The following is a 15005-nucleotide window of genomic DNA, read 5'->3' as shown; positions in this document are numbered from 1 at the left end:
TGAACTGTCTTGTGTGCATTCCCAGACCTTGGCTGGCCTGGCCCAAGCCTGACCAGGGCATACTCCCCGGGATGGGATTCACGCTGCCAGCCAGGCACAATCCTTCGGGCTGGCTGAGGCTGTTTTCCTTGTCACTCAGGGCTTACCTGCCAAGCTTGGCACCGGCTGATTCAAGAGCGAACTTGGAGAAAGGGAAAGATCCCAGCCCCAGACCTCATCAATTCCCTGCCATCTAATAACTCACAGCTTCTGCAGACGAACACACATTCATTACCAAGTCTAATTAGGCTGCAGACAAGTGGCATTAATCATTTCTGACTATACCTGGAATTCAAGCCCCCATACTCCATAATCATAAAATTTCATGCTCTGATGAATGGGGGTTGGAATTGGCCCACATTTAATCCCTTCCCTTCCATCTTTCAAGAAGATGAGAAGGGAAAAAATGAGAACTAGGGATACTGGACTGGAGGGTGCAGAGTACCATCATTGCCCTTTCTCTCTTCTTTTAACACACACTCCAAAAAGGCCTTCCCTAAGAAGACTTTAATTAAAGCCAGGAGAGAAAACTCGGTGTTTCTTTGTCATCTTTAACAACAAAACATCAATTTTAGTGCTTCATTTTCCCAGCTTCCCCAACAAAATATGGGTCTAAGCTAAGGAAAACACAAACTACACACTCCAGCACTACTGAGTGCCCTGGGCAAACAGCCCCCCAGTGCCCACAGTAAACGCAGGGACCACCAGCGTAACAAAGGACACTTGCCAAGATGCTTTCTATGAGGACCCTTGTCTGTCACAGTGGGGTGGGGATGGGAGAGTGGGCAAAGTCAGGGTCCTAGTAGTCTCCTTGCAAAGAGCCCCTAATAGAGTCTGTGAGCTGCCCCCCAGGTGGCTCCAGTCCCACAGAGGACCTAGTTAAACCCAGCCATCAATACAGCAACAGGGACTAGAGGAATCATGAGCACCCTCGAGACACCAGCAGCTCTCACGGATAAAGTCGCCGAGTCCCTCCCTAGGAATCTGGCAGCAAGCATGAGCTTCTCACGCTGTAATCAAAGTCTACCACTGGACGGGGAGGTTAGGGGACTGAGCCCCCGGGAGGCCCCCTTTTCAAGCCTGTCATTCCAATCACTTTATGCTGGTGATTCTGAATAACTGTCCCTTCAGGGGGACTCTTTCCTGGAGCCAACCTGGGGCTCCCACCTGAAGTCTCTCTCCTCCCTGGCTGAGAATTAGACTTGATTTCTCCAACGGCCAGACCATTCCCTGGCCCAGGACGGTTCACACACCCACTCAGAGGAGACACATGGCAGAAGGCCATCTTTACTTGCCTTCTCCACAAGAAAGGGCAAGAAGCAGCTGGAGAAATTCCCAGGTTATTTGCTGCTGACTGTTCTCTGGGAATGCTGGAGGTAGCGTCTAAACATTATCACCCCACCCAAAAGCAAAGCATTGGGGTTCGGTGACCTCTCACCTCTGCTGCTGTCCTATGTGAGTATTTGCACCAAATCCATTGGGGTTCCTTCTCTAGCTAACACATTTGATTTTGTGTGTGCTTGTGTTACACATGTTTTGTGGGTGTGTTGGGAAGCCAGGGGTCAACACAGAGTCTCTTCCCCGACTGCTCACCATTTTATCTTTGATCCTGGAGTTTATCAATACACCTGGACTGGCTAGCCAGCAAGCTGCCTCCCCAGTACTGGCTTACAGGTGAGCACTATAGGGCTAAGTTTTTTACATGAGTGCTGGGGATCTGAACCCACATCCATACGCTTGCACAGCAATCACTTTATTATCTGTGCAGTCTTTCCAGCCCGCAGACTTAATCCTGAGAGTTAGCATTAGCTCTGAACTTTCCTGTTGGCAAATCCAGTGCCAAGCAGCGCTGCTACAGACCTCGAAGGAGGACTAAGCTTAAGCTAGGCAATCCTCTATTAAAAGCCCATTTGCCAACCAGGCTCCCACCCAGCATCACCTCCCTGAACAGACACTTGTCAGTCAGAGCCCCACTGCCCATAAACAAGCATCAATTTCCAACCCCCATTTACAGAAACCAGGCATGACACTCTGTGGGTCTTAAGTGCTACTCAGAAAGAGACCTCTAGGGCACACACACACACACACACACACACACACACACACACACACACACGAGTTTCAGCCACGGGACTGAAGGTTTCATCACAGCTGACTTCTCCCTGAGATGCTAGGCAGGGATGTCATTTCCAGAGGACACTTCATACCTGAACTTCCAAGACATACTATCCACTCCCCGCTCTCAACTCAACAACCTAGCAAAGCTTGAAAACTGTACTCAAGGCTTATGAGGTGTAGTGAGTCCCAGCTAGCCATTAATGCTCTTAAAATGGGAGGAGATAATAGTAACATTTATATCTAATTAGATGCTCATTGTGCATCCTGCCAACCACTTTTATAATCAACTTACATGTATATGATTAATCCATTGAATTCTCACATTAACACGATGCAGAAGATAAGATCGTTACTCACACTTTTAAAAGACAAATGAAGGCAAAACGTAGATCCTGGGGTCACATAGAGACTAAGTAGCAGTTTGGATTCAAAGCCAGGACTTTGGTTCCAGTCTGAGGTGTGTGTGTGTGTGTGTGTGTGTGTGTGTGTGTGTGCGCTAAACTGGTTGGCCAGCAAGGCCCAGGAATCTGTCTCCCCCCGTGCCCAGCACTGAGATGACAAGCTTGTGCCACCAAGCCTGCCTTTTTATTTTCACGTGGGTTCTGGGGATCAAGTTCAGGTCCTCATGCTTTGCCAGCTCCCCCAGCTCCGGGATTACCTTTTAGAAGTTCCTTTTCTGACCTATAAAATTAAGCAAACCAACCCTCTCAAGGAACCAGACCCCAGCTCGACACCAGATGCCTGGCGGGTCTCTCCTGCACACCAAAAATTTCTCAACTTGCTCCTGGTCAGCTGAACACTCACAGTTAGTTAAATATTAAAAAACAACAAACAGAGAATCCTTTCTGTGGCTTCTTGACTCAGGTTCTGCTGCCTCTACAGTGGTCAGACATCTCTGGCTGGCACAAAACCAACCACACAGGGGCCACAGGAGCCCAAGAAAGCAAAAGGGCCTCAACAATTCACAGGTCAGAGGTCTTGTCTGTGGCCTCCCTTTCCCAACTGCTGGAAACTACTTAGGGACTGAGCAAAGGAAAGACACAATTCTAATGTGGTACGAGGATGCTCGTTTAGTCATGGAGTAATGCACAGATAACCCACACAGAAACCCGCCGGCACATCATTATTGCTATCTAGAAGAATACCACAAACTCGGTGTAGAACAGAGATGGTCACTCAAAGTCTAAATGCAAGCAAGAATTACAACCTAAGTGCAAACTCAGCTTCTAGAATGTGAGCATCAGTAAATCCATTGCAGTGAAGGCATTGCTTCTTTCCCTGTGTACAGGGTTAGTGGGATCTGCGAGGCACCCAGGAACGTGGAGGGAGAAAACACCGGAAGCATGTCCGAAGGCAAAGCACTGGAGTCTTCTGCAGGTCAGAAGCATTTACAAGGGACAATGGCCAGTCCACACATAACAGGCACAGGACTCCACACACTCAGCTCTCTCCTGAACAGACACCTGAATGGGGTGTGTTGATGGTGGGGGCAAGAACAGCGCCCATTTCCCCTTTCACTCAGTCCTGGCAATGGCTGAGAAGATGCCACTGTGGACATCAGTAGGAGGAGAGCTAGCTGCTGCTGTCCAGCGATGCAGTCTGCAGGAAGCACAGGCTGCTATGGTAGCAGAGGGGCCTTTACCAAAACACATGACAACAACCGTAATCCATTTCCACAGCCGATTGCCGGAGACTGCCATGGTGCTGTGTGTTTCACTGGTTTAAAGTAGCTAAACACATGACTACGAGCATCCTCTGGCAACATGGGTTGGTGAGGAGGGCACATAGGAAAGGAATACACACATTCTCACCACTGGAGAGAGGTAGTAATCAGCCCTAAAAAGAGTGCAGATTGGCTGAGAAACTCTATACACTGGCGCCTGGTGTTTCAGTCAGGATTGAGAGGAGCCTGGCCAGCAGGCATCTAGGGATTCCTAAGCAGGGACCTTAGTAGTTTAGAGCTAGAAGATTGATACAGGGGCCCAGGAGAAGGACGAGGCAGGGCTCAGCCAAACACTGAAGCAGAGGGGCCGAGGAGCCAGGTGTGGAAAGCAGAAGGGGCCGCAGGCGCAGGTGACCTTGGCATCTTCCAACCTCACAGCCTGTTTCCACTCAAAGCCTAACCAGGCTTCCAGTGCCAATAGCTCCCCTAGGAGGAAGAGCCTGCGCTTTTGCCAGAGGGGACCAACAAGCCATTTCCCCATTAACTCTAATAAACAAGGGTCAAATACACACTCAGCTTTCAATATCACTTACCCAAGTCTAAAAATGTACAACTAAAGGGCGTGTGGAAGACAGCTGAATGACCTTGTGGCGAGCTATCAAGCCTAACCTGCAAACAAGCTCGTCTGCATGCACGGGGAGAAGAAGGCTGGAACCCGTCTGAAGGTGCGTAACCGTACGGCATAGCCACATCTGGTTAGCGGGCAGCCACGAAAAGATACCAGGCAGTGGGCAGCAGCTGTCTCCAAAGGTTGGTTACCTGCCTGAAGTTCGGGTTGGCCACAAAAGGCAATGGCCTCCTCTCTCAGGCTCACAGCCCTTCACCCCGCAAACCTCCCCTGCCCTGCCCTCACTCACTGGCGCAGCGCAGCGCCTGCCGCAGCACCTCTCGCCCGCACAGGTCACACCAGCCGGGGCCGCCTAACAGCGCCAGTTCCGCGAAACGGTGCCCCTCGCCTCTCTCGGCCAGGACGCGGGGATCCTGCGGCTGCTCGAAGATGCTCCGCACGTCGCGGGGTCGGTGCGACCCAGGCCGCCGCCGCAGTCTCTGCTGCAGACCCGGCCGGACAGGGCGAGCGGGTCGGCAATCCCGAGGCATGGGCTCGGGGTCCCCCCGGGCAGCCCTCCGGCCGCCGCGCCCCTCTGACGCCCCGGACACCGGGACCAGGGCGGCGGGGATGCAGCGGCGTGGCCGGGCGGGCGGCGGGGGCGGCGGCTCGGTGCCACCCAGGCTCTGCAGATACCGCGGCGGATCGGGGTCTAGGAGAAGCGGGTAGGGACGCTGTCCGATGGCCGGGGACGCCATGGCCAAGGCCGGCGGGCGGCTGCAGCTCCCGAGCTTGGCCGACAGAAGGGGCGGCTCCGGCCGAGCGCGCCTTTAAAGGGCCCGCACCCCGCGGGCGGGGCGGGGCGGGGCCCTCGGAGAGGCCGGAAGGGCAACACGCGTGACTGCGGGCCCCAGCCGCGTGGATTTAGGGGCGACTCCGCGGCTGGGGCAGTGGAGATCGGAGCATCCGAGAGGCTTTGCGAGGCGCGGGGGGCGGGGGGCGCCGGCTTCTGGGTCCCCGCCTCTAGCTCTGCCTGGTCCCCTCCGGGCGTCTCCCACGCCCACACCCCCGGTAGGGCCGGGAGCAGGTGGGAGGGGAGGGCTTTGGAACCGGGGTGGGGCCCTGGGCGCCAGAGCTAGCCCGCCGCTGTCAGCCGTCCCCGGAGCCCCGAGTGGGTCAGTAAGGCGCACCGCGGACGTTCCGAGCTGGCCGTGGGAAGCTGGCTAGATTGGCTCTCCCTTCGCACCCCTGCGACACAGGCTGCCGCCCACCCCCCACCCCTCTGTGATTGGTGATCCTGGATGATCCTTGGTGATGGGTGGTCGTGAGAACTCTCTGTGCCCCATGGGAGGGCAGGAGCTTTCCTCCCGAATTAAACCTCCCCTTAGCTGCCGGTGTAATCGCTGCGGAAACGCCAGTCCCCTAAACAAATCTGCTTTATTCCTGGTATGGAAGGTTCACCTGAGAGGGGGTTGGGGAGCGGGGTGGAGAAGTCCGCTTCCTACCAGCACCAAGGGTGTGCCATAGGCTCCTGTCTGGCTAAAGGTTCTGCCGCCACCATCTTGAAAGTCCTAATTCTTGAACAAACGACCAGGCATATTCTTTTTTTTTGCACTGGGTCTTGAAAATTAAGCAGTGGTAATGACTAGCAGGTCTGTCCACAGCCCCATCTCAAAGGGGAGAGAACAGGTGGGGTTGCAGGTCTCTTGGGTTTTTGAACCTGTGTCCTGTCGTAGGCTAGCAGTGGTCCTGGGCCCTCTACTACAGTCTGATTTTGTAGCTGCAGGAGCCATTGCTCTTTCCAGTTCGGGTCGTTCTGACTTAGGGTTCACACTTTCCCCCCTTAAATTACAGGTTTGATTTGATTAATTTAGCGGCAGTCACCAGCAAATAACTTTGGGAATAAAATCAACGCACCATGTCCAAAAAGTGTGCGTTTTGAGTTTCAACAAACCACTGATAGAAATATTTGGGGGGAAAAAAACTGTGTCTGTACTGAACAGGTACACAGTTTTCCTTGTTATTACTCATTAAATAATACTGGATAGCAATGATTCATAAACACTTACACGATACCGGATATTAAAATAATATAGACATGGCTGAAAATGCACAGCTCCTCTGCGCACACTAAGCTACTTTATAAAAGGGACGAGTATCCTCGGGTTGGAGTATGGGGGCAATGGCATGTGTGTGCAGTGGGTGGGATTCTGAAACCATACCTGGAATTGTCTATAAATTCGTCTACACCTTAATCCTCAGGGTTCTTTCCAGGCCGGATATGGATCTCCCCCTAGTGTCTGGTTGGGGAATCCTCACTTTCGCTTTCCCCCTATGAAGGTAATTTTCAGGCAATTCCTAAAAGTCCAGTGGCCAGGGAATTCCCAGCCTTCCATGCTTCACGATGCCTCTCCCCCCACCCCCGACTTCCCCAGTGGAGGTGGTAATAGTGTCCTCTTCCTTCCAAGTTGGTAGTTCCTGTTCTCTGGGCCTCACTCTATTCACTGGTTCCTGTAGTGGAAAGAGTGATCGGAGTATTACAAAGTGGGAGGACTACAATGGGACACAGTGGTCCCTACTCCACTCCTGCACCCGTCCTCTCTCTACATCTTGGTGCTTCAGACTGTGGAGGCTAACCAGTCTGAGAGGGCTTGTTAAACCACAGTTGGCCGGCTGCACTCTGAGTTCCTGTGTCGGTGGGTCTGGGCTAGGATATGAGACTTTAGTGTTTCTAGCAAGTTCCCACTTGGTGCTGATGGTCCACTCAGAACTAGGGCCTCGGCAACAGTGAGGAAATGAGGTTCTCTGTTCCATGCCCAGGATCTGTGGGGCTGAGTTGGTTGTAACCGAGAGAACCCAGCAGGAGTAGTCCTTGGCGCTTTCTTTGAATGTGAGAAAGGGAAGTACAACCTGCCTTTATGGCCTCTTATTCCTCCTCTCCAGTGTTTCCGCAAACAACTCTCAGGGTTCTTGTAGAAACCAGCATTGCATGTAAATATTCGCTTGATTCCACCCTGTATCATCCAGCCATCTCCACAAGGTTTGAAACCTGTGCCTCTCAGGGGTGCCATGTTCTGGATGAGATCCGGGACAGAGACCCATCTTGAGTTCGGATGACAGTTTGGTGTGTAATGACATGATTCTGGTAACAGATGCAGCAGTAGAAGGCCAGTTTTGAAACACTATTTATGAATAACGCCAGCAACCATCATCTCTGTCTTCCCCATGCCCAGGCCCTCCAAGTGCCCTTTAGGGCTGACCTCGATTCCCTGGCTGGAAAAGCTCCTGTGGGTGGGCATCAGTGTTTCCTGTGAGCAACTGAGGCTGGTTGGGACAGTCAGGTGTGCAGACTTCCAGCTGGGACAGTCGGGTGTGCAGACTTCTCAGCTGGGACAGTCAGGTGTGCAGCCTTCTCAGCTGGGACAGTCAGGTGTGCAGACTTCTCAGCTGGGACAGTCAGGTGTGCAGACTTCCAGCTGGGACAGTCAGGTGTGCAGACTTCCAGCTGTTGGGCTACACAGAAGACATGGGGTTTGTTTTCCTGTGGCTCTGATTTGGTGGAGTAGTGTTGACTGCTTCCAGAGCTGATGGGGAAATGGTATGTATGGAACCAGATGAACTGGAGATAGAATAACTTCATGCCACCCACCCAAAACTTTATCAAGTTTATCTTAAGATTCATCTCCCTGCGACAAAACATTGAGGTCAGGGTAGGGTGGTGGCTGTCCCCCAACCTCAGTAAGTGTGGGATTCACCTCCCTGGTCTTTGCCAATCCAGTCCCTCCCTGGCCTAAAAGAGCATCTCCTTCCACAGCTCTCTTTCTCCCCCTCTCCCTTTCTCCTGCCCTCCCTCCCTCCCTTTCTTTCCTCCTCCTCCTCCTCCTCCTCCTCCTCCTCCTCCTCCTCCTCCTCCTCTTCCTCCAGCGAAGAAGTTGAAAAGACAAAACACCCTCTAGTTCCAGTAGAGAGACATCACCTGTTGTGTTGGGTGCCTGGGCAGCAGCATTTTTTATTTTGTCCTTGGTCACTATGCTGCAAGTTCTCACCACATCTGCTGAAACATCTTCTGGGATGTTTTTCTCCTTAGCAGATCATCTTGGCTCAGAGCTGGTCACTTTTCCCAGCTGTGACTCATTCCAACGGAGAGAACATGTTGCTTTTCATTTTTGACCAAGGAGAAGGATTGTGGTGAATTTGAGTGTGGTCAGTATGTGAGGCCACTTCAGAGGTGGTCCCAAAACATGTTGTTTCCCCTATTGAGTTATTTCAAGACTATCTCTCAATCCCCACCCCCCCCCAACCCCCTAGCAGGAAAGAAAGGGGGAAGGGCAGACACGGGCTGGTTTTCTGAAGGGGACACTGGTTTTATCTGGCTTTGAGGCATTTGAAGTTGCCCCAAATCTCTGAAGATTTTAGGGAACTTTGGGGATACTGGCAGTTGTACATAGGATTACTGTGTCAGTCAGGATGAATTAAATTTTGTTGCAGTAACACATAAGCCCCATATTTCACTGCATTTAAACACTAGAGACTTCTTTCTCACCCATACTACATGTCCTGTGCAGGATGACAGGGTGTTTGTTCAAGAATCACTCGGGACTCATGCATATCCCAGACACCATATCTAACATGGCCAGTCACTGTGCCAGAAGGAAATCAAGAAAGCCTTGATGATCTTCTCTGGCATTTAAAAGTCTTGGTCACCTCCATGCACAAGTCACAGACCATCCTATACTAGGAGAGCCAGTAGCAGATGCTCACTGTGGGCTCAGAGTTGGAGAAGAGCTGGCAGTTGCTGGCAGCCATCACTGATACCCACTGCAGTCCTCAAGGACACACAGCAGTGATCGGTTTCTTCAACCACATACTTGCCTAAGCTCCACGATGTACTTACTAGGTGTTTGTCCAGGCACTCATAGTCTGACAGTGAGAGACACATATTCATCAAGCTTACATTTTAGTGGGAGAGGCACACAATAAACCAGCATAGGTGTAATATGTGTATCAGGTCTTTAGTACTTTGAAAACAAACACAGCATTTTTAGGAGACAGAAGGTGAGGAGGTTTTTCCCAACCATAAAATTATTTTCATTGTGTTTGGTAGTGGTGACAGACGCCTTTAATCCCAATGCTGGGAAGGCAGGGACAGGTGGATCTTTGAATTCTGAAAATTGAGGCCAGCCTGGTCTACAGAGCAAGTTCCAGGATAGCCAGAGCTACACAGAGAAAACCTGTCTTGACAGACAAACAAACAACAACAACAACAAAATATTTCTGTTGCTACTTCATAACTGTAATTTTTCTGCTGTTAGGAACTGTAATATAAACGTTTGTGTTTTCTGATGGTCTTTGGAGGTTTCAACCCATGGGTTGAGAACCACTGGGTTAGACAGAAAGGACCTTTTCTAGATTCACATAAACCTAGCGAAATGGAGAAAAACCTGTGGATGTGAACAGCAATGTTCCAGGCTAAGGGGCAGCAGATACAATGGCCCCTAAACATTCACCCCAAACTCAGTGAATACAAATTTGTTCAAACGTTCCCAGGCCCTACCAGCATGATGTCTGACCATTGGAATATACATATTCTGGTGTTTTGTGTTTCTTTTGTTGTTGTTGTTGTTATTGTTGTTGTTTGTTTGTTTGTTTGTTGTTTTTTGAGACAGGGTTTCTCTGTGTAGCTTTGTGCCTTTCCTGGAACTCACTTTGTAGACCAGGCTGGCCTCGAACTCACAGAGATTTGTCTGCCTCTGCCTTCTGAGTGCTGGGATTAAAGGTGTGCGCAACCACTGCCCGGCTGTTTTTTGTTTGTTTGATTTTTGTTTTGTTTTGTTTTTTGTTTGTTTGTTTGTTTGTTTTTTGGTTTTTGTTTTGTTTTGTTTTGTTTTGTTTGAGACAACGGTTTTTTGTGTAGCCTTGGCTGTCCTGGAGCTCACTCTGTAGACTAGGCTGTCCACAGATTCATAGAGATTCACCTGCCTCTACTTTCTGAGTGCTGGCATTAAAGGCATGTGCCACCACTGCCCGGCCATCGGTCTTTATGAGATTTTGATTAATATGACTCATGGACCACAGGAAGCAGTGAGCTCCCTCTACAACACTTGAAGGAAATGCCTATGGCCTCCCTCTTCCTGCCTTCTTAGGCTGCACAGTGTCCACAAAGAAGAGGGTCTTGCTTGCCACTTTCAGTGGGAGCGGGTGACACCTCACGTTGCTAGAGAATAATGGATCTGTGAAGGCCTCTTGTAAAATGTGAAATGCCCAGTGTTCCTATTTTTCAGATTAGAAACCTGAGGCGCAGGATCAGGTGACTGGTACAGACAGAGGTCCTAGTCTGGATTCCAGAGCACTCAAATCCACATTTTGGCCTTTGCACTTCCTGCTGGGGTGGGCAGAGGCATCGAGGAAAATGCTGAGCTGACCATAGGTGCAGTGTGAAGAATCAGAATCCTTATCTACTTTTCTGTCCCTTTTTGACATGGCTCAGCTTCCTTGGTCAGGTCCAGTTGTCAGGTCTTGCATTCCGGGGGTCATCCCGGGGTCATCCTCATCCTAATGGGAGTTTTAGGTAACCTTGGGACTTGCCTTCCCCCCTTGGGTCTTGCTGGCCTTTCTGACCCCCTTCTCTATGCAGGCAGATAGGAGGTGCTGGTGTTCAGTGGAAAGAGCTCAGTTGCAGACTCACAACCAATGTCTGGCCCAAGACATGTTTTCCTTTCAGCCATGGCCCCTGTGTCCAGAGATGTGGAGATGAAGAGCGTGAACTGGTACTCTAAGAACGGAAGGCATCCCAACACTTTCGGGGCTAGCGGGGACCAGGAGGGGACTCGGCAGCTTGAGTACATCCTCCAAGGTGCTGGGCACTGTGGTGAATGAATTTGCTGTATCCATATGCTTCTGACTTGCCAGGGTTGGGGCCGGACAAGCACCATGTCCATTCTTAGGCATGGCTTTAAAAATGCTTTGCTTACTTTGTGTGTGAGCCGGGCTCAGAGGACGGCGTGCAGGGGTGTGGTGTGCAGAGGGTTCTGTCTTTCCACTAAACATGTCACCAAACGCTGGTGCTCTCGAGGGCGTTTTCTCTGTTCTTGGCAGTACTTGGGGACAAAAGGGTGTGTGTAGGGGGTGCTCCTGGAAAGTGTTGTCATTAGACTGGGACACCAGTTCCGTGGTACCTCCATCTGCATGTCAGACATGCAGCTTTTTCCACCCCGGGCCACTGCCGAGCTTGTGAGAAGGCTAGCTCGTGCGCAGGCGCATGCTTTCCCCTGCACTGGAAACACTCAGATATTCCGGATTTGTCAGCAGCCTTTCATCCCTCGGCCAAAGGGGAGGCCACAAGCCACAAGCGCTTAGATTCCAGGCTTAGGCCAGCTCTTGAGCCTGGCATGGTGGCAGCGAGCCTCAGCCTGGGGTTAGGACAGTTAACAAGCACAGAGGGACGTGGATGACATCATGGGCTGTCCCTGCCCCAGCCAGTCCACTCCACCCACCGCTTTCTCCTTCTTCTGTCTCTGTTTCTGCTCCTCTCGATGCCTCTCCCTTTCTCTCTCCTCCCCTGCCACTCCCGAGCCTCCTCATCTCCCCCTTCCTTGTCTCTCTTCTTTTCTTCCCTCCCTCCCATCTCTTCAGCCTCCTCCCTCCCTCCCTCCCTCCCCCTCTCTGATGAGGGAGGGATGGAAAACCAAGGCTTTAAGCGGCAGTTATGCTGGGTGGTCAGCCTAGGAACACAAAGTCCCTTTGGGTTCCCTGGGCGCACAGCATAAGCTCTCCCACTTGGGTTGCTCACCCTGGTAGTTGGAGTGAGAATAGCCCCCATAGACACCTATGTTTACTGTGAAGGATTAGGAGGCGTGGCCTAGTGAGAGGAGGTGTGGCCTCGTTAGAGGAGGCGTGGCCCTAGTTTGAGGAGGCAGGGCCTTGTTAGAGGAGGTGTGGCCTTGCTAGAGAAGGTGTGGTCTAGTTAGAGAAGGTGCGGCCTTGTTTGAGAAGGTGTGGCCTAGTTAGAGAAGGTGTGGTCTAGTTAGAGGAGGTGCGGCCTAGTTAGAGGGGGTGTGGCCTTGCTAGAGAAGGTGTGGTCTAGTTAGAGGAGGTATATCACTGAGGGTGGGCTTGGAGGTCTCAAAGGCCCACCTGTGGCTCAGGATGTAAAGCCCTAGTATTGCTCCAGGGCTAAGCTTGCCACTGTGCTCCCTGCCATGATGATAATGGACTAAATCTCTGAAACTGGAAGCCAGCCCCCAAATTAAATGCTTTCCTTTAAGAGTTGCTGTGGTCATGGTGTCTGTTCACCGCCTGGTGACATAGTTTCAGTCTGTGCTAAGGCTGTACAGACTCCATCTCCAGACAAACAACAAAACGCTGAACTTGAAAACAGGGAGGAAATTGTTGAAGTATTTCAGAAGGGCTTTCCAAGCAGCTAAGTGCAGCATCCATTCACTCAGCATCAGTGCTGAAGAGAGGAGCCGTGTGAAAGCAAAAGGCAGATGCTGAAGGAGGGTGGCCAGGCCACTGAGGCGGTCCATCCTGCCTTAGACTGGCTCTCCTAGAGTCAGCTGCCCTGGAGGAGCAGGGTGAGGTATCCAGCCCAGGGGCCATTCCCAGGTCATCATAAACTCTGCCTCACCAAGGAAGCACACCAGTAATGCAGATTCCTGGGCCTCACCCTTCCCCACTACCACTTGGATCCAGATGCTGGGTGGGGCCCAGATACCAGTCTCAAAAGAGCAAACTGTAGATTCTAAAGAGCTGCTACACAGTCCTACAGCACCAAGGCATAAAGAAGCTCTAGATATCATCCCCCCCCACACACACACACATCAGCTGCCTGAACTCTGACCTGAGGAATTGGAACTGCCCTGCACTCTCCCAATTAGAACCTGAACTTGAGCCAGTCCATCCTCAGAGGATTCCTCTAAATGGCACAGGGCCTCTTCCCAGATGTCTGCGAGGATCGGAGTCCCTCACTCAACCCGAGACCCGTGACTGCTGCACCTCAGCTTCCTGTCACAGGAACCTCAGAGCCAGTGAGGTAGGACTCGAGGGAGAACAGAGAACGTTGTGCACTTCTGAAGTCTTTAGTCTATTTTCTGTGCCTGTGCGGTCGGTCATGTAGCTGGGGGAGTGGCCAGGAATTCTATCAATTTCTACCATGACTTTGCACCCTCCACACTGGCACTGAAGAATGGTATCTTTTAATACCAGTTGGACTTGACTTAAAACCTGTCAGGTTCCTTAAAACAAAGCCCATGTCCCAGTCCTGACCTTTGGGGCTGGCTCCTCCTCCAAACTTCCTACTTCAGCCTGCTGCTTAGGAACGCAGAAATGCACAGTTGTGCTTCTGCTGGGCACGTTCCAAGCCTCTCACCTGCTCACTAAGATTCTACCATGGGGTCCCCTGCTCCCAAGTGACACACTCCCAGCCTGCCCTAGCTACCCTGCCCTGTGAGGAGGGCAACTCCTGCTATACCTGAGCTGTGCATTCCAATCACACTTACTGAGGGACAATGAAATTCTGTCATATGCCTGCCCTCCTCCAGAGCCTAGCTCCTCACTGCCAGTAAGGGCATCCTCGCCACTCTGGTAGCTCCAGTACCCGGCAAGAGCCTGGCTTCCTCGCTCCCCACCTGATGAACTGAAGGGATTCTTTTCATTTTAAGGAATTGATGTAGGGAAGAGAGGGGGACGTTCGGGGGTCTTCAGACACCTGAAGCTCTTACAGGTACCTCTGGTCATGGGTTGTGGCCATTCACACTCTTGTGAAATGGAACTAGAAACCACATCAGCAGCCTGGCCATCATGGTCAACTGAAACCTTTGAGGATGTGCCTCAGCTTGCAGGCATGCTCAGATCAGACTCTGGGTTGGTCCCTCCCAAACATCTGCATTTGGCCCTGAGGGATCCCCTGGCCCTTTTTCTGCACTCCACCAAACACGTGGGGTCTGAGCTGCCAGGGAAAACCCACTGTGGGACTTCCCTGTTGGGACACTGGTGAGCAGAAGCTGGCTTGAATTCATCCCGGAGAGCGTGCTAGAAGCGGCTTGTTGCTGGGGCCATCGGCAGCATCTACCCCTCGAGGCCACAGAACTTGCGCCCACAGACTTAAGGCTCAGAGAACATCCATGAAGAACAGTGCTGATCTAAGGAGCTGGGCTCTTCCTATAGACATCACGTCTAGGACTCTGCCTCCCTCACTTCTGGCCCTGCTGGGCCATTAGGGACAGCACCCTCCAGGGCTGGGGAATCTCTCATGAAGACAGGATCATCTGGGGCTGATCACTGTGCTGTCTTCATGCTTCAAAGCACACAGAGGGGCTTCCTATGCACCTGCCTGTCCTCACCCTGCTGGCTAAAGGGAGGCGGGGGTAGGGAGACTAAATTTGCAAGCAGTTTGCACACACTGGAGTGTTTTACCCAGGTGCCCCTCTAGCTTCTAGGCTAAGTAAAGGACAGCCCTACAGTGGTCCTCAAACATTTTAGACACAGTGTAGATTGTGAACAACGATGAGGACTGGGAAAATGGCAGGTACTTAAATGGTAGGAACCTTAGATGGGAGTTAAAAAAAAAAAAAAAAGCCA

The 15005-nt window shown here is 51.6% G+C and overlaps 1 protein-coding gene across 1 annotated transcript in view; it reads right to left on the bottom strand.

The window, feature by feature from the left end:
- Positions 1-5566, bottom strand: part of Rassf5 (Ras association domain family member 5) — a 66964-nt gene extending 61398 nt beyond the window's left edge. The window contains exon 1 of the mRNA XM_036201944.1: positions 4738-5566. Coding sequence (XP_036057837.1) covers positions 4738-5185 — 448 coding nt within the window. The 5' untranslated portion in view covers positions 5186-5566. The remainder of the gene's footprint in view (positions 1-4737) is intronic.
- Between the last annotated feature and the right edge of the window lie 9439 nt (positions 5567-15005).

This window comes from Onychomys torridus, chromosome 11, assembly GCF_903995425.1.
Source record: "Onychomys torridus chromosome 11, mOncTor1.1, whole genome shotgun sequence".
NCBI classification, from domain to species: Eukaryota; Metazoa; Chordata; class Mammalia; order Rodentia; family Cricetidae; genus Onychomys; species Onychomys torridus.
This window is presented reverse-complemented; position numbering and strand designations above follow the sequence as displayed.